General features: G+C 40.9%; 1 protein-coding gene across 14 annotated transcripts in view; it reads right to left on the bottom strand.

Moving 5' to 3' along the window:
• Nucleotides 1-23,062: 23,062 nt before the first annotated feature.
• Nucleotides 23,063-26,596, bottom strand: part of HFM1 (helicase for meiosis 1) — a 67,199-nt gene continuing 63,665 nt past the window's right edge. For 13 of the 14 annotated variants that reach the window (XM_069022798.1, XM_069022801.1, XM_069022799.1 and 10 more), the window contains 7 exons: nt 26,120-26,205; nt 25,915-26,024; nt 25,710-25,808; nt 25,185-25,245; nt 24,813-24,918; nt 24,269-24,426; nt 23,063-23,995 (listed from right to left, as the gene is read on the bottom strand). In XM_069022798.1, the coding sequence (XP_068878899.1) occupies nt 23,929-23,995; nt 24,269-24,426; nt 24,813-24,918; nt 25,185-25,245; nt 25,710-25,808; nt 25,915-26,024; nt 26,120-26,205 (687 nt within the window). In that variant the 3' untranslated portion in view covers nt 23,063-23,928. The remainder of the gene's footprint in view (nt 23,996-24,268; nt 24,427-24,812; nt 24,919-25,184; nt 25,246-25,709; nt 25,809-25,914; nt 26,025-26,119; nt 26,206-26,596) is intronic. The other variant, XM_069022808.1, reaches the window with a different exon arrangement.

The raw sequence follows: 26,596 nt of genomic DNA, 5'->3' as shown, positions 1-26,596 counted from the left end.
CTCCAGCTTTCCCCCCCAAGGGGTGCAGCTCCTGGCAGCAGGGATCTGATCTGCTTTGGCAACTGCCTCTCATCAGACTGTCCCTGCAGAAAGAAAGGTCCAACTTCAGCTCCCTTTCCCTTTAAAAATCTTTTATAAACCTTCAGAGACATGAGTTTCACTGAGTGATATGCAACCCTTTAACAATCCACCACTGAGAAAAAAATTACTTGCAGGGATGCACTGAACCTGGGCAAGGAGTGCACATAAGAGTGTCCTACTATTTCTGCGTCTAGTGGGATTTGGGTGCAGACAACCCATCTTTCATTGTTGGTACTAACTTTGTCTTAAGCCTGCCTTGGAAGGTGAAGGGTCCAAGGCAGACCATCAGGCTTAGACAAGATTGTTCCCTCCCTCCTTCCAGAGTAAAACCCAGGCCAAGAGATGTATCCTTGTCCCAGAGGCACTGCCATGGCTTCCAGTGGCTTCCAAGGTGTACTAGGGCTCTCACCACTATCAAAGGCAGGACAACCCCACCTGTGGTTACAGCCAGGAGTGAGGTGCAGAGATTTTTTCCACCACAGGAGATCCTCCTGGTATTTCCATTTCATCAAATGCCTGCTCAGACAGTTTTCACTCTGTTACCCCAGAGAAGATGATCCTCTCTCCAGCCTAATTGAATTATTTTGGTCCGTCTGCAACTGCATGTCCTTCCCCAACTGGAAGAAGTGTAGCTACTCCTGATGTTCCCAACAAGGAAGAAAGGCAAAAGAAATGTTCAGATTCCCCATGGATTACAGCAATGTTAAAATAATTAAATTGTTTCGTTTCTAGACTGTACCGATTTATTAGGAACCATTGGGTAGAAACACAGAGCAGTATAAAATTCCTTTTACAAAGGAATTCTTAGAAAGAAAAATTGAAAACTTCAAATACTCTTGTTTGACTTTTAAGGACAACATTTCAGTTCTAGGAAACTGTCACTTTCCACTCAGCATTTTTAATATGAAAATAATGTTTCTGAATTTGTCACTGATTTCAGCACAGCTGCCGAGAGAGATTTGGCCCTGTATGCAGTCCACAGACTGTGCATGCAGAATTAATACTCTCGTTAACATTACTATATGCAAATGCTCCCAGGATGCAAAGAGAGATTTGTATTTCAGATTAATATTTTATGGGAGTTTTGTGTGTACATGATAAATGAATAAATGGAGGGACACAAGGGGACATGAAGAACATGTGCATGATGTGTGAGAACTGCATTAATTCTTAAATGTTTGCAATGGCCACAAGATGGTTAAGGAACAAAAAGATTTATTATTGCAATTACATAGGCGGAGAGAATAAGGGAAGAAAAATGAGAGATCAAGGGAGTAGTTTCATGTTACAGTTTCTCCAGCTGCAGAGCTGGCTTGAGAGGTTCTCCAGACCCTCTTGCCCCCATTCTTTCCACTCTATGTGCCTTCCCCTGGCTACAGATCACCATGCCTTTAATTCTCCCAATTCAACCATTTGCATGATCAGACTTTAAACCAGCTCTTAATTACAACATGGAATCACACTCTTAGTTTACTTGGTCTCTCTTTCTTTTCCATATTGAGAGCCAATACCATATAGAATCTCAGCACTAACACAGTGCTGTGGATATGAAAAAATAGGCATGTCAGGGAGACTGAGAAGATATCTCAGAATCTGTGAGTCAAAAAAGAGAGTTACGTGGAAAAACTGTCACTGATTTCCTGCTTTTCTGGCTTCTGGGTCACCCCTTCCCTATCTTTCCAGTTGCCCTTATTCCACTGAAGTTTTATTGCTACTCTGGAATGACATGAAGCTCCCTCGCACTTTAACTATAAGAAATGTAATATTGTATTTGTCCAAAAACCTACAGGAGTAAAAGAAGATCCCTGAGGGGATATTATTAACTGCCTGCTACTTATCGTTGATGGTTATTCTCTGAGACAACTCTCCTGTTTAATCTTTATGCTCTCGACAATAACCCTTTTCTCTTTTTGATCAAGTGTTTAATTTTCTTGAAAGATTTTCTCCGACTTTAGTTATTATTGAAGGGGATTTTAATTTTACCCCAACTCTTTAATGGCTAAATCTTGCATATCCACTATTTCAAATAGGGGTATTTCAGTTACTCTAAGTAAACAGTTCAAGGATTTGGTCTTGATAGGTAGCTGGAAAATTTCAAATCAAAACAAAATTGAAATTACAGTTTCTTTTCCACTTCAGAATAGAGTTTTTAGTCTCCCTGAATGACCTGTCAGTGTATTGGAATAAGAAATGGATACAGCTAGACTGCTACAGAGCATACTCCCATGTCAGCACAGTTTCATCAGCATGAGTGGCAGCGCTGTATGGGAAATCAGTTAGCTGGTTATTTCATCTGCAGCTGATCAAAGATAAACAAGATAAAAAAGACAAACAAAGGAAAGCAGTGATGTAGAATGTGTTCTTACTTTCCTAGCCTCCACAGGCAATATCATTGCTAAATTTACTCTAATTGTTTATAGTAGAACTTTAAAGCAAAAAATAAGAGAAAAATAAAGAAAAAAACAAAGGAGGTTCAGAAGAAAGCAAAGCCCATAAACCCTTGAAACATTCTTGCTCTCCCTTCTCACAAGCATTCTCAATCCTTCCCCATTGTCACTGCATTCCACAGCACAGTTTAAGTCCAGATCATTGGTAAATATCTAATAATATAACAGTTACATTTAGAACAGCCCATTGAGCATGGAAAGATTGCACCGTAGGACTGAAAAGTCTTTCTGGGAGGCTGGTTTTGTTTTGTTATACTGGGCACTCCTATTTCCAATGACCTTGTTGGCTGTAGTAATTACAGTTTACAACATTCTCCTGTTCCTGGAGCCAATAAATTATTAGAGGGCCCATGATTTTGTCTGTCTTCCCAACATTGGTTCACTGTCTTCTCTTGTCTGATCTGAATGTCTGGGAATGGAAACACAGAGCCTCAGTCTGCTCCCTCCCGTGCAGCCACTCTCCTTCCCTGTTTCCCAGGTTCAAAATGGGAACTTGGTACATCTTTCTTAGAGCCTGAAGCAAGACAATCATTCACTTATCTTCCTTGCCCCTTTTCCACAATAACCCATCCTCACTACTAAACTCCCTCCCAGCATGGACTTGTTCACAGGCTGCAATTAGAGAGCTGCATAGGACACAGCTGCTCAATGACCAGGAATTCAGGTGAGGAAAAGATTTGTGTGAAAGTAAGCAGGGCCAAATGCTAGTCAGCAAACAGTAGAATATGCAGATTTAAATCCATATATCTGAGCCTTAGGTATCCCAGTCTGTAAAAACAATGTTGAAATACTTCCCTATTTCTCAAGAAAGTTACTAGGGTTAATAAATGAATGCTCACATAACACCATACTGTCAGAAAAGTATTTTTCCTAAATCAACATGTTTTCAAATATTTCAATTAATGCCAAACATGTACAACACAGACTATGAATGGTGACTAATAATCTCAAAACAATCCCCTTAAGATTATTCTAATATTGCAATTCAGACTGAGTATTCAATTCCCCTGTTGCATTTCTGTTGAGGCAGTTGGGCGCAGCAGCCCCACTTGCTTTCACAGCATTAGATGCCAGAGTACACAACAGTACGGGTGGAAAAAGCACAGCAAGATCGAGGTGTAATCACCAAACACATGGAGCAACAGACTTAAGAAGAGCATGATTCTCACAGCAGGTCAGCTGAAGTGGCAGCTGTGCAGTTTTGGGCTAGTACCAAGAGTCCACTACTACCTTACAAAAGCATTGTGGCTTTTGATTTTATCCTGATTAACTCAAATACATACAGATTTTCTAACAGTACCACTGCTTTTCAGGAAGTACTGGTTCTGCCCCAGCACAGGACAAACTTGCTCCAATACTTAATTTTTCTACCCTCTAAGGCTCAAACAAGAGATGTGTGGAGAATCTTTGTGTGCTGCCCTTCACACCTTCAATCAAATCTTCCCTGCTTAATGAGCCATGGGCTGTTGCTCTGAAACAGAGGGCATTAACAGTTCAGAAAAAATAAACCCCTGCAGATTAATCACCTGGCTTCTTCATGGGCCCAATTCCAACCAGCAGACAATGTGCAAGCAGAGCATCTCCAAGTACCTTGCCTGACTGATAAGTATGTTAGATGATCCCTATGCCTGGCTTTGACAAGCATAGCATGAGTCTTATTTCATTGATTATTTCAAATAAATATCAGAGGTCTCCAAATGTCACTATATTCACAGAAATTAACAATATGCAGCCATTTCATGATTCTCCTAGTGTTCCCCCCTTCCTATCCCAGTGAAATAGTATCTATTTCATGCTTCTTGATTTTTAAAGTGAGTGCTTTATTGCTTTCTGAACAGCACTTAACTGCTAGGCATCATTTCTGCACCTACCATGCAGTAATCCTTGCAAAGACAAGGACCTCAATTCATCTTGAGAACTACACTTTGCTAGAAACTGCCCCCTGGCTAAGGGTTTTCCTGCTTCTTTGTAAATCACTAGTAGCTTCATTGTTGCTCAGTCTGACCACTGCATTTTGGTACAGAAGGCATAGTACTAAAAGGATTAAGTGTTGGCCAAAAGCATGGCAAACCCATCAAAAGCCCTTTGCCAAACCTTGAACATAGCATAGGCAGGACACAGGGCTTAATTTTCAGGAAACACAGAGAAAAGAAACAGCCAAACACCCAGCTGTGCTGTCAGCACAGTTTCCCCCATTTCACTGCAAAGTAAGCTCAGAAAAGACAAATGGGATATGGCACTAAACAGTTAAACAGACTTGAACTGCTCCAATATATGTAATGACAATACCCTTCCATCATCATAACCCACCTCTTCACCCCTGCCCGCCCCAGCTCTCCATGGTTCGGGAGACTTTTTGAACAGAGTGATTCTAGCATAACATGAGGAAATACCAGCCTTATCTTTTTGATAATTTCTTACTTATCTCCTTTCTCTTGCTGGGTCAAATCTCAGTCTCACTGAACTCCTGATTTAGCCTGTAGCAGGTAACAGTGAACCCTCATCCTCATTTCATATATCTATGAGCCTGTTTCCCATGTTTCCATTTTTATAGCCCTTAGAGGCTACAGGAGTGTGCTGCTTTGATTGCCTTTACCTTATCCTTCCTATAGGTCATGTAGGTCAGTGGCATACCTGAAATAAACTGGGACTGTTATTTCAACCATCAGTCACTCTTCCGCTGGAAGGCAGAGTCCTGCTGGCAGGGAGAAGACTGCAGAGCACAGCAGAGGACAGTGGTGTCTTTGATGGTAACTGCGTACTTCAGCTCCCACCTGTTAAGAGGTATCCATGGGCACCACTGTTCCCCCGGCTCTGTTTCCATCTGATCATGTTGTGTTACTACTGGAGCATTTCGGTAAACAGGACTCAGAGCAGGGTGTCTGCCTCTGTGACCATGCACCACAGGCTAGATCCTCCAGAGATTAAGTCAAAAAAAGCTGTGACGTTCTCCTGAGCTGAGGATTTGGCCCTACAGTATTAATGTTACTCTGTCACCAAGCAGGGCTCTTTTCAGGTGAGACACTGAACAGCATTTGATTAAGACCGATGTGAGTGGAATGTGCACAGCACCACAAATTCCCCAGAAATGGTCCTTTACAAACAACCACCTGGATGCTACAAAATGAGCCATAAATGTGGAGATCCCATAAATATAACGGCACTTCAAACTGGACATCTTTGTAGCCCTTCAGTGTCTGCTGGGGTCACAAGCCCTGGAGTTGGGCACATTAATTCACCACGTCTTCAAAGAGGTAAAAACACTGCTGAGAGGGATGCAAACATGTTTGCTTTATGATGACGCATAAAGACAGTGCCTGGAGTCTCCCAAACAAGCCTTCCCTTTCCTTTAGTGGCATGAGAACAGTGCATACTACATGCTTTAAATGGGATTCAAGTCACTTTTTCATTGCTACTAGAGCAGGTACTGCTGGAGATAAAAGCAACTGTCTCAGAAGAGCAGGTATGACATCTGGTACATAGCACCAAAAATAAATCTTTAACTTCCTCTCATACCTGCCAAACCTGTTCCAAGGAAATAACCCTGGGAAATATTACAAATACACACTTCTCTCTGATTTCAAAGGAAGAACTGACCTATTTTTTCTTTGCCCATTTAAAACATTTCCTATGAGAAGACCAGTTTGCTAAAACAATAGGCTGTGTTTGGAATAACCACAAGCATAAAAGAAAACTGCATGCATATGAAAAGGGCAAGTGGCCTGATGTTTGCACTGGAGGTAATCCACGCTAACACCACTATTTATAGTGCAGCAGCACCTTAGGGACCCAGTCATGCTCAGCACACCCACTTGGTACACACTATACAAACATGAAATCTGATAGTCTCTCCCCTGCAGTGTACTCATCATACTGGTGATTTATGGAAACTGGTTCTGTAATGCCATATAATTTGGGAGTGGTCCTTTGTGAGGTCATCTTCTCTGGTCATATTTGTGTAGTAAGTATTTTCCATATCCTTTTCAACAGCCGACCTGGCTTACAAGAAGACAAGAGATTTGTGTATTGGCAAAGATGACCTACTTAAATCAGGAACAATTAAAGACCCAGTTCCTATTCACAGGCTTGTATAAGGAGCCACACACACACACAAATCAAAATGAAGATGCCAGGAAATGTTTCTCAGTGCTACAATTCTGGTCATACAGGAGGGTCTAAGATGGGGGGAAACAATAAAAGGAAGTGCTTGTGATTCATTATTAGCAATGTAAATAGGACACATTTGGAGCCTGTCATCATCCTGATCGCTCATATGCTTTTATTAGTCCTCATTCTTTATTCTTATTGTCTTGTTTTCTGTGCTTGTCGTTAAAGTTAGTTATATTATAGGCATCTGTTTAGCATATTCTATATGAAAATGCAAATAGAGATGAAAACCACCCGTTAAATAAATATATGCAGCTTCCATGTCATGTACATATTTGACTGTAGCACGTCAAATACAAAAGAATTATCACTTCCTATGTCTGCATGTTCATTATGCGCATTACTTTTTTACCAGCAGATGGCAGTTTACTATTGCTTCAAATAGGTTATTTTATTAATGTCAGATATTTCAAAGTTCTGCAGGGTTGGTAAAAAGCTTTCAGCTCATTTCAAAGTTAATTTTTAATTCAATTTTCTTCTGCATCATCCCCTCCAGAAAATGTAATCAGGACCAAGCTATTTGCTTCATTTACCGTCCTGCCATTGACCAGTGCTTAGCACTACCTGAACAGTTCCCTGACAGCAAGTTCATGCAGTGCCAGTGGGTATCATCCAGGCTCAAGCACTCCCCTGCTGCTACCAGCCCCTTGGGGCACACCTCACTTCCAAGCTCCCAGTCTGTGCTTAGGAAATTGTACACAACATTATTAACACTGGTAGCAGGGGCAACATGAGGGATGTGACTGTACAAAGAGGCCAGTGGTTTATTTACTGCTGTGTTGCTTTGAAACTGTCGAATTTTAGGCAACAAAGAGTTAAAACTACCACTCGGGCAATGCTGGCCGCCTCCTGCACAGCAGCCAAGGAGGACCAAGAGCAGCAGGGAGTCTGTGCCAGGAGATGCAGCCTACAGGGGCTTTCAGAAATCCTGCCACTACCCAAGGCCATCCTTTAACCCAGTCAGAGCTCAACTATGAGCCCATCTTGCCCTCTCTAAAAGGGCTGAGAATGTGAGCTGTCCAAGTGAAACGCTCCAGCAGGGAGCACAAGCAAAATGAAGGGATAGGTCCATCCAATGCTGCTTTAACACCTGGACACGGATTTACCCTGGGCATCAACTGACATGTACAGAGCTCACAGGCACAGCCACATCCTCAAACCAGGCACCAGGCAGAGCCTCATGCTCCAGGTGCCTCTCTGTCCACTGACCATGTGGTGACATTACTCAGTCTATGTCAGTCCATCTCCCCTTCCCGCCCCAACAATTCCCTCCTTTGTCTCAATACCAGCATTCAGGTTTGCCTCATGAGGCAACGTGGTAGCTTGCAGCTGGATTTGCTCCCTCATCCAACTCTGCCACCCACCACAGAAAACAAATGCTCCTTTTGGCTGCATCAAACACAGAGATTTGTGCTGGATTAAAGCAATCACATGACTCCTGGCTTCTCAGAGGAGCAGAACTCCTCCCACCTTACACCACAGGTGTGCCAGCTTAGCCTTTCACTAAGTGGTGGTATTTCAGGCACACATCCATTTCTGCCAGCTCACCAGCCACTGATCACAGTGGTGGGTTTAAACCAACTTTACAGCGTGTGGGAAGGAGGAAAGGACTCCCCTAAACTGCCCACAGGCTGGGGACAGACTAGTTTTGTGGCTGAACAGGGATTTTGTTAATCTGATTTTTAGCTTAGCTTACATGGGGAACGGCCATTTTCCTAGGGCTACACAGGTCCTTTCAAGTCCTGCAACGCTTGAATTTGTTCCTTGTATTCTCACACTGACGTGGCAAACACTAGATGCAGAGATCACTTTGCATCTGTTAAAGAACTAAACAAAACTAAAAGTTCCAAAACAGAGTACTGACACACACAAGTTTGTAACCTATCTTGGGAATGCAGTGTTTTCTTTTACAAGCAGTCCCACATAGCCTCTTTTTAATGATCTGCAGAGACACACGAATTCACTGGTGGTATTAAATTAGAAGTGAAAAACAACAGAGACAGCAGATGCATTATACAAATGCAAAAGAGAAATGAAAAATATAGGAAGGAGAAAGGAAATGTAACAACATTTGGAAAAAAGAGAACAGCATTACAGTGTGGAGAACAATAAGATGCATGTATACAAGGTATCAGGCACAGATTGACCAAGGGAGATCAAAAATGTGGCAAGAGGAGCAGTTCAGCAGTAGAAGGGGAAAGACTAACAGTTCTTTTCTCCTCAATGCTGAAGATGCAGGACACTGGATACCCTTTGTGGTGAAGTCCTCATGCATAGAGCCGTGCCTGTAAAATAACATGGATACAGTTCTAACAGCCTTTTGTTGAAACAAAGAGCAAATGGAAGTATTTAAGAATCACATAATGAATGACTTTTGATAATTCCTAAACAACCATATAACCAGAAAATACATGCTGATCAACCTCTCTTCCTCATGTGGACAACTGCATAAGTAAAGCTGATGTCCATGTGAACCTGACACCATCCTATCAACTTTTGTTTCCATCTGAGAAATCCTTTAAATAACATTCAGAGTAGGTTTAACATCAGTTATCCCTCTGATTATTTCATTCCTAAGAGAATGGATTTCGAAATTGTACTTTCCAGTTGAAGATTAAAGAGATACTTCTAGTCTTCCTACCTTCTTTAACAAAGTAAGATCCATTGGGTCTCAGAAGCTGAACATTAATACAGATGAGATTTGCTCATTTTAGTAGATGTTAGCAGCAAACGTTTAGCATTCTCATTACTTTCCCACCCAAGCCTCATCTACTCCTGTTGAGAAGTAAACTGGATTTCTTATACCCTCATGCTGCCTTCGTCTTGTGCGCAAGGGATACCTGCCACTGTTGGACCCCAGCTTTTCTGCTCGGCTTCACAAAGTGAAAGCAGGTTGTTGCCTCAGGGCGTAAAGAGGGCAGCTTTTCACGCCTGTGATGCACAGGTACCCAGCTGACCTTTTAAGCAGCCTTCTGTCCTCCAGGGAGGCTGCTGGAACAGGGGGAATGCTGCTCGCTCACTGCATGGCACACGTGCAAACAGCAGCTTGCCACGTCTGATGCTGTGGTATGTACCTGGCACTGGAAAGCAACATACATTGCTGCAGAGGGCAAGACACGAAGGGAATCTTTTCATTGTGCATCAGCAAGCAGTAGAAGTCCATTTAGCTTGCCTTGCATTTCTTATAGACACATCACCTTCACACTGCAGCCAGAGTCACAGCACTTGCCTCTGACTACAGCATACATCCCCAGAAACAGGGGTGGAGGGGAGACGGGGAAACAAGACAAATCTCTTAGCAAGGGACAGAGTTGGGCCCTCTCAATCTCACCCTGCAGAGCATGAACTCCTGGCCCTGCTGCTGGAGAAAACAGGGAAAATCCCACATCCTGATAAGAATCCAGAGCAAAACTATGCCGTGTGGATTTTGTATGAGGCACGGCATTGCCTAAATCAGGTCTAATTGCCACACAATATAGGATGAAGAATCTCTTCATTCCCCAGAATCTGTCCCAAAGGCTGAGCACTCTTAGCGCTCATAATCTTGTACACTGAGTCAAATAAGATGCAGAACTCAGCCCAGGTTTGCCACACTTCCTCCAGTGCACTGCATTAGCAGGAAGGATGAGCTGCAATCTGAGCCTAAAAACCAGGGTGTGCATTCTCTTCTTCCACTTTCCCCAGGCTTTATACCTAAAGCAGAGCAGGAACTAGGTGACTTATCTGCTGTCAGCACCTTCCATGTTCTAAAGTTTTCTATCAGGGCACAGAAGAGCCATAATAATGAAGAACTACATTATCTCACTTTGCATCAGATTTTCCACCTCCCTCTGTGACTTACCATGCCAAAATCTCTGCTATTTGAGTGATATAGAAAGCAGGAGATGAAGGCTCAAAACACACAATTTTGCCTAGAATATGCAGCAAATAGAGTCTAATTAGAATTTAATATTTATGAGCTATGTTCATCTAACATAATTCGTTCTGCCCCACGGTATCATTTGAGTATCACTTAGAAGACAAGAAGGTTTGAGGTGAAGTCTCTTAGAGAAACACAGCCATGTGGGGAGCAGCAGCCTGGAGGCTGACAGGACCTGCTCTGCAGAGACGCCGGCCTGCAGGACAGCGGCAGAGGAGCCCACGGACAGGAGGGCTCCGAGACACTAAATACCTGCTGGCTGAGAGCTGGGAGAGCTACAACAACCAAGAGGGGTTTGTCCTCATCAGCTGCGCAGGGCTGCGGGCTCCTTCCCGGCGGAGGCGGACGTGGGCGCGTCACGTGCGGCCGTGTCCCCTCAGCCGTGTCCCCTCAGCCCCGTTTCCCGCGGCCGTGTCCCCTCAGCCGTGTCCCCTCAGCCCCGCTTCCCGCGGCCGTGTCCCCGCAGCCGTGTCCCCTCAGCCCCGCTTCCCGCGGCCGTGTCCCCTCAGCCGTGTCCCCTCAGCCCTGCTTCCTGCGGCCGAGTCCCCTCAGCCGTGTCCCCTCAGCCCCGCTTCCTGCGGCCGAGTCCCCGCAGCCGTGTCCCCTCAGCCCCGCTTCCCGCGGCCGAGTCCCCGCGGCCGTGTCCCCTCAGCCCCGCTTCCCGCGGCCGTGTCCCCTCAGCCGTGTCCCCTCAGCCCCGCTTCCCGCGGCGCGCCCCGCGGAGGGCAGCGGCTCAGGCAGCACAGCGGCTGCTGCCAGCGGGAAAACGCCACTCTCCCGGCACGGCTCACTGGGAAAATGTCCCTGAACAATATCCCTGCCTTTGCCTGTTGGTTTGTAGAACTAAGTCCTAGAAATGAGTGACCCACAAAACGGAGCTTCCACACAACTGGATGCTTAATGAAAGCGCACCACAATGTGTATAATGAAGGGAATTAAACACCGGGGAGAAATTCAGGATTTGACTGTGGGTATCAAGGAGGCCTTGTCTCATCAGAAGTCAAACGATGACTAAAACCGGGAACAAAGCAAACCCTGGGCACCTACATAACGGAGAATACCCTCGAATGAAGCAAACAGCTAAAAATAAAATAACCATTAGAGTTATATCCCCTTTCACCTCCTAGTAGTATGTAAAAAACACATTAAGGCCACACCTAAGCAGAACTGTTGGGTGTAAGACAAGTTTCCTCCAAGAACCTGTGTTTTTAGTCCAGCATCTGAGATCTCTGCACAAGCTCCACACTGCTGCACACCGCAGTTCTCCTTGGCTGGGGTGTGGGACAAACACAAGACCAATTCTTCAGCCAAGACTCATCTACTATGGCAAAAACAATGAACTAAGGATACACTCACTGTGTCAGGAGATCCTATAAATTAGAAGCACTGCAAGGGTTAATAACAAAAGAAATGGCAGGATATACGGAGTTGCATTTACAGCTTATATTTTTGTACTGAAAGTAAGGATCCTTATTCAGGAGTGAATTTTACTGAATGAAACTCAAATTTTAAGTAAATGCAAATAGCCTACACTGAAAATGTGAAAAATAAACAAAATATCATTTAATTTAATTTGAGTGCCCAAGCAAGTAATTTTGAAGTCTGTTTAATGTTTAGGAAGAAAAAGCCTTAGTTCAGTCTCTACAAATGGTTTTAGTTACTTCTGTGACTTTCCATCTCTTGAGGATAATCTGCTCCTAATAAGGACAATTGCTTAGATTTATTACCCCACTGAGGTCTTGTTAAAGATCTAACAAAAATCCTATTTAAATGAAAAGGACAATAGAATCTTTAAAGTCAGTGTAGAGTTTAATTAAAACCTGAAACAGAATCAATGTCTTTATGCATTAGAAAAGCAAAAACAGATTTCAAAGCTGTTAAACTACATGTAATTGGCATAAACTATCCACTGAAAGTAAAAAAAAAAAGAAAAAGCAGACGATCCTATGGAAATTGGAGTCTATTAATAAATAAAAAACCTGAAACGTGCATAGCACCATATTTTTGCATGCATTTTTTTATTTGCCTAATTTGCTAAGCATATCTTAGAGCAAACATGAGACACACTAGCTGTTAAGTTGAACAAATCCAAAAGGGACAAAAAGAGACTGATTGAAATCCATGCATTAACATGAACCAGCATTTAAAAACGTTTCATAATGTTCCCAAAGAGAGCATGTAAACTGCAGCAGTCTCAGCGCAAAACTGCTGTAATCTGTGTTCCCATGTAGTCATTATTCATACATGGGAGTCTACAGATCCTACAGTAATTTTTCATGCATGAATAGTTTAAAACCCAAAATCACTGACATAAATCCACACGGGAGACCTCCCTTTTGAAAGTTAACATCTCGAGAACTCTGGGAAGGAATGTGAAGCCAGATACCAGTCCATGTGCTGACGCATTTTTCCTGTAGGGAAGGTGCCTCGACCGCAGGCACACCCAAGCTTTCCCCAGCCCCAGAGCCACTGCAGGCCACTTGGGTCCCGGCTGCAGAGCCAAACCCAGCAAGGTCTGGACAGGACAGAGCAGAGCAAAGCCAAGTCGTACTACTTCTCCCTTCCCCCTCTGGCATGCAACTGGAACCTCGCACGTAGGGAAGGGAGATCAGCCCAACAGCTGCTTTGGACACGCACTTTCCTTTTCAGAAGAAAATTAATTCTGAGACAAAAACTATCCCATAACCTATTTCTGCATTAAGAAGGCACTTTTCTTTCCCTCCTTTGCCACAGGGAAGGGTGATGGGCTGGCTGGGGCGGGCAGACACGCGAATGGGCTCGGTACAGAGGAACTGCACACCGAGACGCTCCACGCAGCAGTGGCTGGCAATGGTGCTCCAGCTCGGCCTCCCTTCTGGCTGGCCCAGATGGCACCCGAGAGTGACGGAGACAAGGGAACTGCGGTGCTGGAGTGGGGTCACACGCCTCCCTCGTCTGGAAAAATCCCGAAAGGATGGTACGTCACCGTCCCTCTGCACCACATCAGTCCCTCATTAACCATTTAATCCGCTTGGTTAGAATACACTGCAAGCCGCGTGCCCTGCCACCAGGTCCCTCCGGGGCGCGGGTGGGCGCCGGTGGCGGCCGGGTCCCTCCCCGCGGGTCTGTGTGTCACCTACTCAGCAGTACCGAGACCCGAGAGCCCTCTGGACAAGCACCGTGGAACACACCATAGGGTGGGTGCAGCACAAGCTGTGCCATACCGCGGTCTCACCTTGCGCCTGGTGCCAGCACCGAGGGGGAGCGCACGGTGACACGCGAGGGCCGCCGACTAAAGCACCCGGAGGGCGGCACCCCGAAGGCGGCACCGCGGCCGTCCCGGGCCGCCCCCGCGCACGCTTGCGAGGCAAGGGGCCGCCGTCCGTACGGCCCACCCGTCTGCGCGGCCCGGGGGGCTGCAGGGAGCGGGCGCGGAGCCCGCCCCGGCCCCGCACTGGCCCTCCCGCACTGCGCCGGGGCCGCGGAGCTCCCGCGGGTGCGCGGTGAACGAGGGCTCGTTCCGCGCACGGTCCCTGCACGACAGATGGGAGATTCCTCAATGCACCTCAGGCGGGCGATTGTGAGCGCAGTAACGGAGGGGAAATGCCCGATGTGAGGCCTGTGTGAAAGACATATTAAAGCACTTAGTGTGCGGTGCATCCTGGGGGTTGTATTCAATGACCTTTTTAAAGAAATATGTTCTGAAGTCTCTTGTCAGGGTTTGTGGCAAGACACAGGTGTTTACAACTGTTAGCCAGTACTTGAAATTATATTACCCATTCCACTTGGTGGCAAAGAGCTCTTCATTTCCCATTCCATCCACACAAGGAGTGGAAATGTAAATTTAGTGCTGCTCTTTTTTTAGTTCTTTCACTAGAGATACAAAGCCTAGCACAGTTTCAAGGCAATGAGGAATGCTGTGAAGCTGGAATGAAATCTTGGAGCATCCCAAGCACTTTCAAACACCTCTATAGCTAACAAGCAGAACTGTATCTTGGTGAGTTATGACTAAGCTCCAAATAAAAAATACAATTGAAAATATATTAATAGCTGCCAATGACAATTCTAAGCAGGATTTGCATCTCTGTTTCATTAATGTTATGTAGTTCACTTGACATACACATGAAACAAAGGCTGTTTTCCAGTTCAAGGATAAGTGAAATACAACCGTGGTAGGTAACATTTTAGTCTGCTTTACTCTTTGTACACATGCACCTTCTTCTGGCAGTAACAGCATTGCCAAGAGATAAGAGACATGCTTCTCAAAACATAGTTCACATAACAACCCTACAGAACAACTGGTCTGGTACAACAGCTGAGTGACACAGGGCAAGAGTGGAGCTCCACAGCATCAACAAGCTTTTCTGACAGAACACAGATTTACACTCAGTGACTATTTTCATTACTGATTAGGTTTCCATGTCTTCACAAGCACATTCCAGTCATATTTCCAAAACTATCTGGCCAGTCAGCACAACTTTGTATAGCAGTACAAAAAATGGCATCTGCATAAAGTTTGTCTACAAGAGCGAAAAGGTGAAATACAGGCATGAAGGTGAGGAATGTCCCAAACTCAACACTACCTTCAAAGCCTCAGTGCTTCATGTAGGCGACAGGTGGTTTCTAAAGCTGTGCCTCTGAAGGAAGTAATACTTTGTCCACTATTTTCCCTCCTTTTAGTATTTTTAGTTTTTCTTTTTAGACATGATATGTCCCAAGTTAAAAGTCTTAGAACAGGTACCCCACTCCCACATTAAAAGTAATGGGAGGGACTTTTTCATAAAAACACATATATCAGATGCTTCTTTAGTAAACTTATCCTGTTGGGGTAATGGATTATTGTCCTTGTCCTGCAGAAGGCTGCTGCTGGGGATGGGCCTGCTCTGGGTGCCTTCCCTGATCCAGAGCTCTGGGACTCTCCTTCCAGGCCTGGATTATGATGTTTTCATGTCTGACACCAACTCTTCCTATGGCTGCACTCATTTCAGTGAATACTTACACAGCTACAGCACCTAACACCATATCAGCCCAGCATTTCCCAATATTAGGGGTATGGAGGAATACAGATAAAGCATCTTAATTCCTTCCGTGCATCATCACACTCCAGGAAAGGAAACAATTTCTCACAGGTCTTAAGTAAGCAAAAGGTGAGGCCTACAATTTAACTGGGGCCACAAATATACAAACATTTTGATAATTACCTCAGTGGAGAGGTAAATCTTTCAGTGCTAACACCTGAAAGCTTGAAATTGGGTGACACATTTTCAAATCAGCCTCAGAGTGACAAACAGCCCAAAGCAAAATACATAGTTACTTTGGAAAGTGTTAATGCAGATTAAATCCAGTCAATAGCAGAAGTCAGAATTATTAATAAATTCTTCTGGTTCTCAGATCTGCTCTTCCAGAAGAAAAGCACTTTAAGAATGCAACAGATGCTTTGCTTTTGAGCACACTCCAGCAGATCTCAGTACAGTTCACATACACCTGAATGAGCAGGAGTTCACTTGAGTGAACAGGCCTGTCCCACATCTGTTACAACTTACCCACTTGCAGGACTAACACCCAGTTATCTCTATAAAGCTAAAACCAACCAACCAAAACCAGAAAGAGGCAAGGTTTAAGAGTAGTTAGCTCTTTTTAATCCTGTCCATAAGGACCCTGAATTAGCAACTGTGTTTAGGTAGATGCTTTTCTGTTTGATAAGCACACACACAGAATCCAGGTTTATAAAGGAAGGTTTTATTGGAATGGGAGGATAGAATTGTTCTTTAAATCACAACGAGTCTGATCCGTTGGAGAGCTAGATTAAATAAAAAGCTTGAAAATTAATGTTCCTACTGTGTCACTGCAGGGTAAATCTTTCTTTCCAGTCTTCCTTCCAAACTGAACATTTCTGAAATGGTTCACAGAGTGCCACAGACTCCACTCAGCCTGCTCTAGGAAACTTTCCTTTCTCCTGTCACTTCTCGAGCTTTGCTTTGTCCTACAAGCAAAATCCCGGCTCCTCCACAACACTGCCTACAAGATCTCAGATCACTGCATTTCCTTTCTCTACCCAACTTGGGAGCATCAGGAGCACTGCTCTATTCCTCTCAGAGGAGGAGATGTCTGCCCCTTCCAGAACACAGGAGGCAAACGGATGCCCTCCTTGTAGCTTTCTTCACACCGGCAAAAGTTGCAGCAACAGATTCACAGTACTTCTGCAGTGAGCTCAATGTTCGCCACCCACACAAGCAGGGAAAGTACAGGAACATCAGGAACAACTGAGGAGAGACTTGGGTTTTTCTTTGAGAAAATATTTTTTGTTTACACAGGCTGTAGAAAAGTCACATTTTCTTGAGCACAGTTGTTTTTTAAATGCAGGACATATTTTCTTTGCCCAAAATTCAAAGAGGCACTCAAATACACTAATCATAAACATGCTTTTAGCATTTTATTAAGCAAGCTGCTTCTACTGTCACAATGATTGGTCCTATCTTACTGTCACCTTTCCCCAGTTACTCCCTAGTACTGCGTGAACATGCAGATACACCCATCTACTAAAAAAAATGCAACAAAGCCTCTACCCAACTTTGGATCTGCTTAAACTGACAGTAAAGTCACAAGTTACAGTAGGAACTATCTTTAAATATTCTCAAGAAAATACAATTAAATAAAATAACAAAGCTAGAAAAAAAAATCACAGCAGGTCCTATAAGAGTGTTCAGACAAGAACTTAAAATAATACCTCATGTCAGGTTACCATTTGTTTTGCACTACATTTAAATATTGAAGAATGCTGGCAGGAAAAATATTTGTTATTCTTCTACTATTTCTCTAGGCACTGTAAGACAGTCATTCTGCCACAAAACTTCTGCCGAGGTAGGCTCTGGTGGTGGAATGCATTTAGAAATGATGGCCAGATGATGGCACAGTAAACGACCTTCTTTTGAAGGGCTGTACATGTCTATTAGAAATATTCCTTGTTCCATATGCATGTGGAGGATTAGACACATACACTCCTCACACAGAACAGCTACCTCCCAGAACACGTCAGCAGAGTATTTACTACCAAATCCAGAAGGAGTTTGTGATTCTTACACTGTCCCCATTAATGAGAAAAATGTCACTATACAAAAGCTCTCTCTTTTTTTTCCTTTCTTATCAAATCCTTCAAACAGCTGATAACTAGTTTTTATAGATTGGAGAGTCAGATGGAATTCTGAATCTATTATTTTACTAAAACCCCAGGGGTCAACTTATCACCTGAAAACCATTTTACATGGACAATTTGACTTTCATGTGGAGTGTCAGAACATACCCTAGATGGAAATCTAAAATAAATTATATGGAATACTGCCTTCTTTGTGCTGAAATTTATCGGTCCCACACTACAATAATTTTGAAAATTGTATCCCTTAAGCTACAGTGCTGAGATATTATTAACTGCTTGAACTAAAAGAGCAGGTCTGATCAGCTGCTATAAAGTCTATGGACAGAGACTAATTTCTATTGAACCACATGCTTATCGGAAGCTGTGCTCTACCACTGCAAGCTGCCAACTTTATTTTCTTCCAGAATACACTGCCCATCTTTTTACAATTATCCTCAGTGTGCACTGTCACTTCAGCAAATCCATTCCAGAAGCTAAGAATACGTCTAAGCTTCTGCTAATACGGTTGTCTGAGATAATCACACCCAGGAGACAGGGAGGGAAAGAGATCCACTTGTATCTCTTATCTTCCTAACACAGGTTATTTTCCTCCAGTCTCTGAAATGCATCTCTGGGATATATCACAAGATAAGCAGATCTATTTCATGGCCAACACTTTATTTAGCACTTCTGCTGCCATACTTTGGAAATAAAATTATTTGATAATGTGCTGATGCTTTGGTCAATGCACCTTTTACATCTGTTAGTACAATTTTTAGAAAGCAAACTGACCTCAGAGCCTAAAATCTTTATCATTGAGAAGATACTGAAAATTATAAATGATACAGCTGCTGGATGACTATTCTTTGAGTAGAAACTCCCAACTAGACAGAAAACCTTTTCTAGGCATAACACATAAGACACAAGGATGGAGCTCTGGGATAAAAGAAGAGTATTTCCTACACCCAGGAACCTAACAAGCCTGGACTACAACAGCTAAAATATTGCATCACAACCAGGAAAAGAATTCTAATAAGAAACTGTACTGCCTCATTATCATTCAGATGAATTAATAGTCTTTATAAACTGAAAGAAATTGCTAAAAAGGAGGTTCTGATTCACACATCCAAGTTTCTAGATAGCACTACTTTCACTTTTTCTTTACTAGGCAGTGTCAAGCTCTCCATGAGGCATTCAAAACTAATGACAATTCACTGTGGCAAATCAATCTCTCTAAGCAGAGAACCTATTGCTTCTGACAATGGCATTCAGCTCACTAAGACCTTTGCCAGGCAGGGATTTGAAAACCAAGGTGTGTCAGGTCTCTTCCAAACCTTTTAATGCCTGTCTGTCCAACATCTTTCTTTTATTTTAGGATGGATCTAAGAAGCAGCAGGAGCCTGTCAGTAAATGAACACTTGTCCCAAATAAGTGGCCTGGCTGCTTAAAGAAACACCATCAAAGGTATTGGCAAAGCAGGATATAATAAGAATCTGTGAAAATATGACTTTACAGAGTTCAATGGCAAGGTTCACTATATTACTTACTACACAGATTAAAGCATACAGAAAAAGTAATATTTCTATGTCTACTTTCATCATATCCTACCATTTATTAAAGTGACTACAGCAAGTTAGCAGGCCTTTTTCTGTCTCACTCAAACAATAGGAATTTGCTCACATCACAAATTTGCAGTACTGAAGATAAGGAAAAGTGCCAAGTTCGGAGTTTCCCACTTGTACTGATGAATATTCTGAGCACTTTTAAGTGCTTAAACTGTTGAGATAAATGTTTTGGAATCTATTTCTATACATTATAGCTTAATTAGATCAAAAAAAGACATCCATAATTTCAAAGGATAAACCCTGAATCTAGCCTGAATCTAGCTGGAAGTGTGATCAGGTATCAGCATGCAGCAGCTTAAAACAAGTTATGCAAGCTGACCTTAATATGTGTGAATATCAGGTTTCCAATGTAGAAATATGTATTTTTCAATATACTTTTCTGGGCAGAAATCATGTCATTTATATGCAAATCAGACTATATTCTGCAGCTGATTCTTCTGTGCTGAAGCCATGGGAATTATTTGCACTTAATAAAGCCTCATAAATAGGTTTTGCCTCTAAGTGGGTGGGGGAACAGCAAATATATCATAGCCATTTACAGTTACAAGTATCTTTTTATTTTGAAAGTTATATGCATCCTTTAATAGGAAGTTTCACAGTTACAAAAGAAACATTGTTTCCTTTATATAAACAAAATACCCTTAGAGCCTTCAAAACAAAATGTTTTGCCTTATTCCCTATGCTCAGCTCTCTAAAATGTACAAATTGCCATCTAGCATCAGTCAAAAAGACAGTTTGTTTGACATGCTAGTTCCACGCAGTATATGTTAAATACAGGAAGAAATTACTTGTTATTATATCTAGGCACTTTTATTATATTTGAAAGGACATATACCTTCTTTATATGAAGTATGTCCACCCAGTACCATCTATTGCATTTCGGCAAAACATCTTAACACTTTCACACACCACCAATTAGATGTACCCCTCACGTCCTGGCACATGGAAATCATCCCTTTAAAAAGCGCAAGAGGACAGAGTTGGGATCGCTCAAAGCACATTCCCAAAGAGCAGTAGTGCTCTAGAAAGCGAAGTGCTTCAGGGTGGTAGGCAGCACACTAAAGCCAGCTGGGAAACAACTCTCCCTGACTGTTACAAACAGTCTGGACTGGGACTCTTGTTAAGGGCAGGACATGCAGGGCAGGACTGTAAGTCAACAGCAGCACAACTTTTCCAGTCACTTCACAACCAGAGGGAAGAGCAGCACTGCTTAGAGACAGACAGGTGACAAAAGAGCCTCAAGGGCCCCTATTGCTTACAAAGGTGCAGTCCTTACTCCAGCCCCTTCCATCTCAAACACCTGTCCAGAGCACATGGAGACCAGGAGTTACAACACTGGGAGAAAAGTGAAGGCTTAAACACATACAATTTAATGTCACACAGATTTCAAGAACAAACAAACATGGCTCAGCCAGGTTGGCCCTTATCTCAGCTGAACAGTAGCAGCCAATAAATACCTGCCCTTTTTCTATCTGATTGTTTCAGTCAAGCTGAACTTCATCACTGAAAACACCATATGTGTTTCAGTTAATTCTCATGGAAATCTTCCAAAAATTCAATGTGTTATTAGCCCTCTGCAGGAAGTGAATTTTACCCTGATTAGTCCCTTCTTTTCTATTTCCCTATTAAGCAAAGGAGCTTGGAAAAAACCCCAAGCATTCACGGATCTCATTTCAGAGATATAATTAAAGATTCTGGCAGTAAAACAATTGATGTGATCCAGCTCTTTTGCTCATCTACATAAAATGCAGAAGGGGTGACATAAAGAGCTAATGCAAGACACCCTTTCTTTCAGGAGAGGTACCACTGGTACTGTCATAATGATGAATTAGATTGGTATCATTTGTGCTCTGCAAAATGACTGATTTTAACTATTTTGTGCATATTGGTTTCATATGGTGACTTCTGTTCATTCTTTATCATTATTCTGACTGCCTTTAAGAGCACCAACTTTTATACCTCACATAACTATTCTGTGAAGGTATATCTAAGTAAAAATAAACCCAAATAACCAGAGTCTGACTTGTTGGAACTGCTCTTATTTTAACAATTACTGTAATGTTTAACTCATGAAAATCTTTAATAAATTAATAAAGTCTACATAATTAAAATGTGCACAAAACATGCTCCATAGAATAAAAATTATGTCACAATACATTTACAGTATTCTGTATGCTATAAACTTACCTTATACACAAATGTGTCTGGCAACATGTTTAAACACTATGCTTATTTTCCCACTATTTTTTGAAGATTATGGGTTTTGAGTGCATATTGCATTTTCTTCAGGCACAGATATGGTTGACCTCAGTTTATATTTTGAAATCAATATGTGTGATGGGACAAGGAAGCATATAAGGAAGTTGAAGTTAAATTAAAAGCAGGTATAAGCATGTATTTTATTATGGAGAATCACACAAGTAAGATAGTAAAATCTGACTTCTTGTCACATTGAATTTTCTTTCACTACTCCATTATAGGAAACAGTATTTTTTATAATGTAAATTTTGTAGAATCATCCCCAGACTAAAGTCTGTGGCATCCTGCTGTATCCCCAAAGAATTACTTACACAATCCCATTGATTGGAACTCAAGCCACTCATTTAATGTTACAACTCTATGTAGAATTAAAAATAAGGATCAGTTTAGACTCCAACAATGATTTTAGTTACTTTAGTCTATATTTTACTCATTGTTAGTAGCTTAGTGAAATATTCTAATGATATCCTGCTGAATTTAATTATTCTCTTTTAGTATTTGGTCAGCACCTGAAACAAAGCACAGCCATCTTTTGCTGTTTTATTCACCTTAGGAAAGTTAGATCCTTAGATGGATAAAGGAATTCAGGCATCTCATGTGCACAAGAAAGGCAATTCAGTGAGCCTGCCTGTGAAATGACAGCACACCAGCCTCTCCATGTCACTCTTATCACAGGTAATTTGGGGAGTTCCACCAGAGAGTAATTCAGCCCACTTACAATCTGAAATATTTTCTGACAGTGTTTGCCTCTTTCTAGTGACTAGACAGGGTGTCCAGGTGAACTAGGTTTATCACTTAATGTGATTCAATTAAACAATGGAAATTACAGCTCTCCATACCTATGTCAACACTTCTGAGGCATGACCTGGGATTTTTGTCCCCATGTCATTTATACGAAGCATCTTTTGAGAAACATCACTGTATCTGCCTGGGAGCCATCTGTTTTCCATGGAAATCAGAAGATGGTGATGGGCAGGAGATAAACTCTGCATTCTTACATATTACCCTGACACAGAACTGTAATGTGTACATGACCAAGACTGCTGGGCTAAATGTAGCAGTAGTGTAGTAATTCTGAGTTACATCAGCTTGGGAGCTTAATTAAATAAAAAATCAGACAGAAAGTGATTACAGCTTCCAGATGTAATAAAATACTTAAAGTGTAGAAAAGTGAGTTATAAGCTTGGGCCTGCTGACTTTTGCATAGTCCAAAACATATTGAGCGGTGAGTATTGAGACTGCTTACGCTAGGCCATTCTTTCATGCAGAGAAAGAGTTAAATCAAGTCAAAAGCATAAGGAAACACTGCAGTCAAGTAAAATGTTACTAGCTGAGAAAATTACAACCTGGTAGTGCAGCAAAACATGACTGCATTTGGTTGCACCACAAACAATGTTGCAAGAACAGACAGCTAATGTTCCACATGTGATTGTAACATTTTAATTCCTCACATTTTGAATAATTAGCAGTAAAAATTAACAGTCTCTTGGATTTTAGGCAGTATCATATATTCTACTAACTGTTGAACTTGCAAGGTCTACTGTTCAAACACTAAAGCTATAAGAAGATATCCAAAACCAATGCCTGGTGCCTAAATCTGTATTAGGACACACAAATGTCATTTTATGACCTTGGGTATGAAAATGAACAGCCAATGGAGTTTTAGAATATTTTTACAGACATTTAACAACTGGTTTGCTGAGAATCTGGAAACATATCTGCTTAAGTTGCACTTTTTTATTAACACATTCATAGCACTGTCAAAAGGAATATCTAGAATCTAGAATAATTTATCATTCTATTACTTCTATTTTTAAATCTAATTATTTCACAGAATCAGCATTATGAAAAATTCAGCTTCAGAGAAACTTAAAGGAAAACCCAAAAAACATTACGAAATTTCCAAGGAAAGAGTCTTTCATTCACTTAAAGATTACTTGAGAAGCAGGACATGTTACTACAAACAGATTACTACAAATCCCTTACTTTCCCTTATGGGATTTTCTGTTATCTATAAAAACACCTTCAGTTTGTGAACTATTCTCCTTTGACATATTTCAATTTTTTTTCTTTATAAACCTGAAAACAGCAAGGTCAACAAACAAATACTTAAGTACTTATCAAAACAAGATATTATTTCTTACAGTCTATAAATTCTATAAATTAGCATCAGTTTTATTATTATATACTCTACACAGCAATCCAGATACTGATAAACAGGTATACAACAGAAATCAAATTCTCTTAACTGAAGCCTTCACTGTAAAATTGACTGTAAGTTTTTTCCCCAGCACTTACAATGTATTTTGTTTACATGTTTTACAAAATACCATCAAATATTCCAAGAAAGGGCTTGACATCATTGATTTCATCATCAAGAAGACATCTAAAGAAGATTAAGCAAACAAACAAACAAATAAGGCATAGCTCATCAAAACACATGAAATCAGGAACACTATATAGAGTCAAGAGAAACCAAGACAAGCAAAATAATTTAATTTCTCTTTTAAGAACAGCTAATTGTTATTATTATTGTGAAAACTAAACTTTTTAACAATGAATATTAGAAACTAAAACATTGCCTAAAGGTCTGTGTTACATGAAGAACTAAGCACTGGAACACTGAGGAAAAAGAAAAATATATGTAAGTTTTTATTACCTAGGATCTACTTCTTTTTCCTGTTCTTTCGTGAAAATAAAAAAATCTTCCTTCCTAGAGAATTTAGAAGAGTCTGAGATTATTTCTGACATGGCAGAACACTGTACATTTTTAATCTCTTGAGAAGGACTTGAATGCTTTTTTTCTTGAAAACTGAACTGCAACATAAAAGTTAAAAAGTTCATATGGTTAAACCAACTAACTCAAAGAGAAACTGACAGGTTGTTGTAGAATGTAGTACTGGTATTTAACTGATATTACGGTGTTTGACAAGGAACAAGCATGTGATGAATCTAACTACATACTGGATGGAAAAACTATCAAATTGAGTAAATAGTTTTGAAATCATGCTATATAAAGTAAATTTATGTCCTATTTCTTTGTATCAGGAATATCCCAATGAACACAAAATGCATGCAGGTTTGGACAACACAGAGAAATTCAGGATGTCCTAACTGATTCCTAAGTCAGATATGGCAGATATATTTACACAGTAAATACTGTTAAGTATAGGAAATTCTGTTATCAATGTATTTTTACTCACCGAAGTTATATTTCTGTTCTGTACAGATAAATTCACTCTTGATGTGCTACTGACCACAGAAACATCTGAGTTCTGAATATTGGTCTCATCTTGTACTGTGCATAAACTGAAAATACCAAGTTGAATAATTTCAGTATTTTTACAGAAGTGCAAAAGTATTTGCTTTTCAGTTCAGGATTTTCTCCTTATTTCCCTGCACACTTAAATAAAAACCACATTAAAATCATTCAACAATTCATACCTTTTAAACATTGAAATTCCACTCACTTTTACAAGTGAAGAACCTTCTATAAATTTAATTACACAGATGCATGTGAAATACAGACAATATTTTAAACTGAATAAAATAGTAGTAAATTATATAACTCTTACTCTTTTGAAATGTTATTTGTGGCTTTGCTTGTTGTATACTGGCAGAGGGGTTGACACTCATCTGGAATTTGAAGATATTTCCACGTTCCATAAAAGAATGAAAATTTTAAAAAGAGAGTTGAAAAGCAGCCTCAACCTCTTCTAAATATTTCACATGATATGATAAATAATACTTTGAAAATTATTTAGGTGTCTTAAAACTTGAAGTTTTTCTTCTATGGGTTTTGGGCTAATATAAAGATAAGCAGAGATATACAGTCAGTATACATTATGCAACAACAATTATGCAGTTGCGGGCCATCAAAAAAATTTTAACTGTGACTTTTTCAACTCTGCCTTCTGTATTAGATTCGTCACAACATATGTGGCATTCAAGGTAGAATAATAAACCTGGCAGTCAAATCAATTAACAAAAAATTTCAGGTAGTTCTATTCATTGTATACGATAACAATTTATTCTCAAATAACAGCCTGTAGAATAATTTGTATATAGGAAAGGAAAAATGTTTGTTGAAATAATCTTACCTAATTCTCTACTGACAAAATTACTAGCAAATACCAATTTCTCATCATCAATATCATCCCAAATATCATCTCTCAGTTCAAAGTCCACATTCAAAGAATCTGAAAAACAATATCTGCTTTTATCTGTATGGCAGAAAAACATGAAGGATTAAATAAAAGATCAAAACAGTGAACACTGTAATTTTAAACATTAGCAATAACTTACTACTCTTTCCACAATTCCAGGATTGCAGCTGTTTCTGAGATACTTCTAAGGTATTAATATTATCTACCTGGTCCACTGAAGGTGATGAAGATGACAGTTTATTGCTAGATCTGTTTGGGAAAAAAAAAAATCAATGACGTGTCAGTAAAACAGTTGCAGAAAGTTGCAAAATAATTTTATTCACAAAAACAATTCTTAGTAGTACCTTGGCAAGGCTGGCAGTAAAGACTTAGGTGTAAAAACAAATTGTTTGAGATCCACATTTTCCACATGTTGATTTAACATCTGCACCTAAAGAAAGCAAAATAAAATTTTAACTTATAAGATATAAACATATTGAGAACTGTTATTTTTTAACAGGATTAATGACATCATTAATATTGTACGTTAGCATAATATTTAAATGTCATAAAATCTTTCTGGTGTCTGCTCATCTAATGTCATCAGTTAAAAAGGTTTGAATTATGTGCTTCTAGTACAGCACCCTGGCAAAGCCAGACTGACTCTCATCTGTATTAGCTATAAGCTAACTAATCCTCTATTGCAAACCAACAAGCAAACTAAACTGTGAGGTGGAAATAACACCCTTCAATACCTCAAATGTCATTCTTGCTGCAGAAAGACCCAGTTTAACACTGCATTCAGAGGAATAAAGTGCAAGCCATGAAATCTTTCAGAGGTT

Source organism: Aphelocoma coerulescens, chromosome 8 (assembly GCF_041296385.1).
Source record: "Aphelocoma coerulescens isolate FSJ_1873_10779 chromosome 8, UR_Acoe_1.0, whole genome shotgun sequence".
In the NCBI taxonomy this organism is placed as follows: domain Eukaryota; kingdom Metazoa; phylum Chordata; class Aves; order Passeriformes; family Corvidae; genus Aphelocoma; species Aphelocoma coerulescens.
Note: the sequence above shows the minus strand (reverse complement) of the source record. Positions and strands in the feature narration are given on the sequence as shown.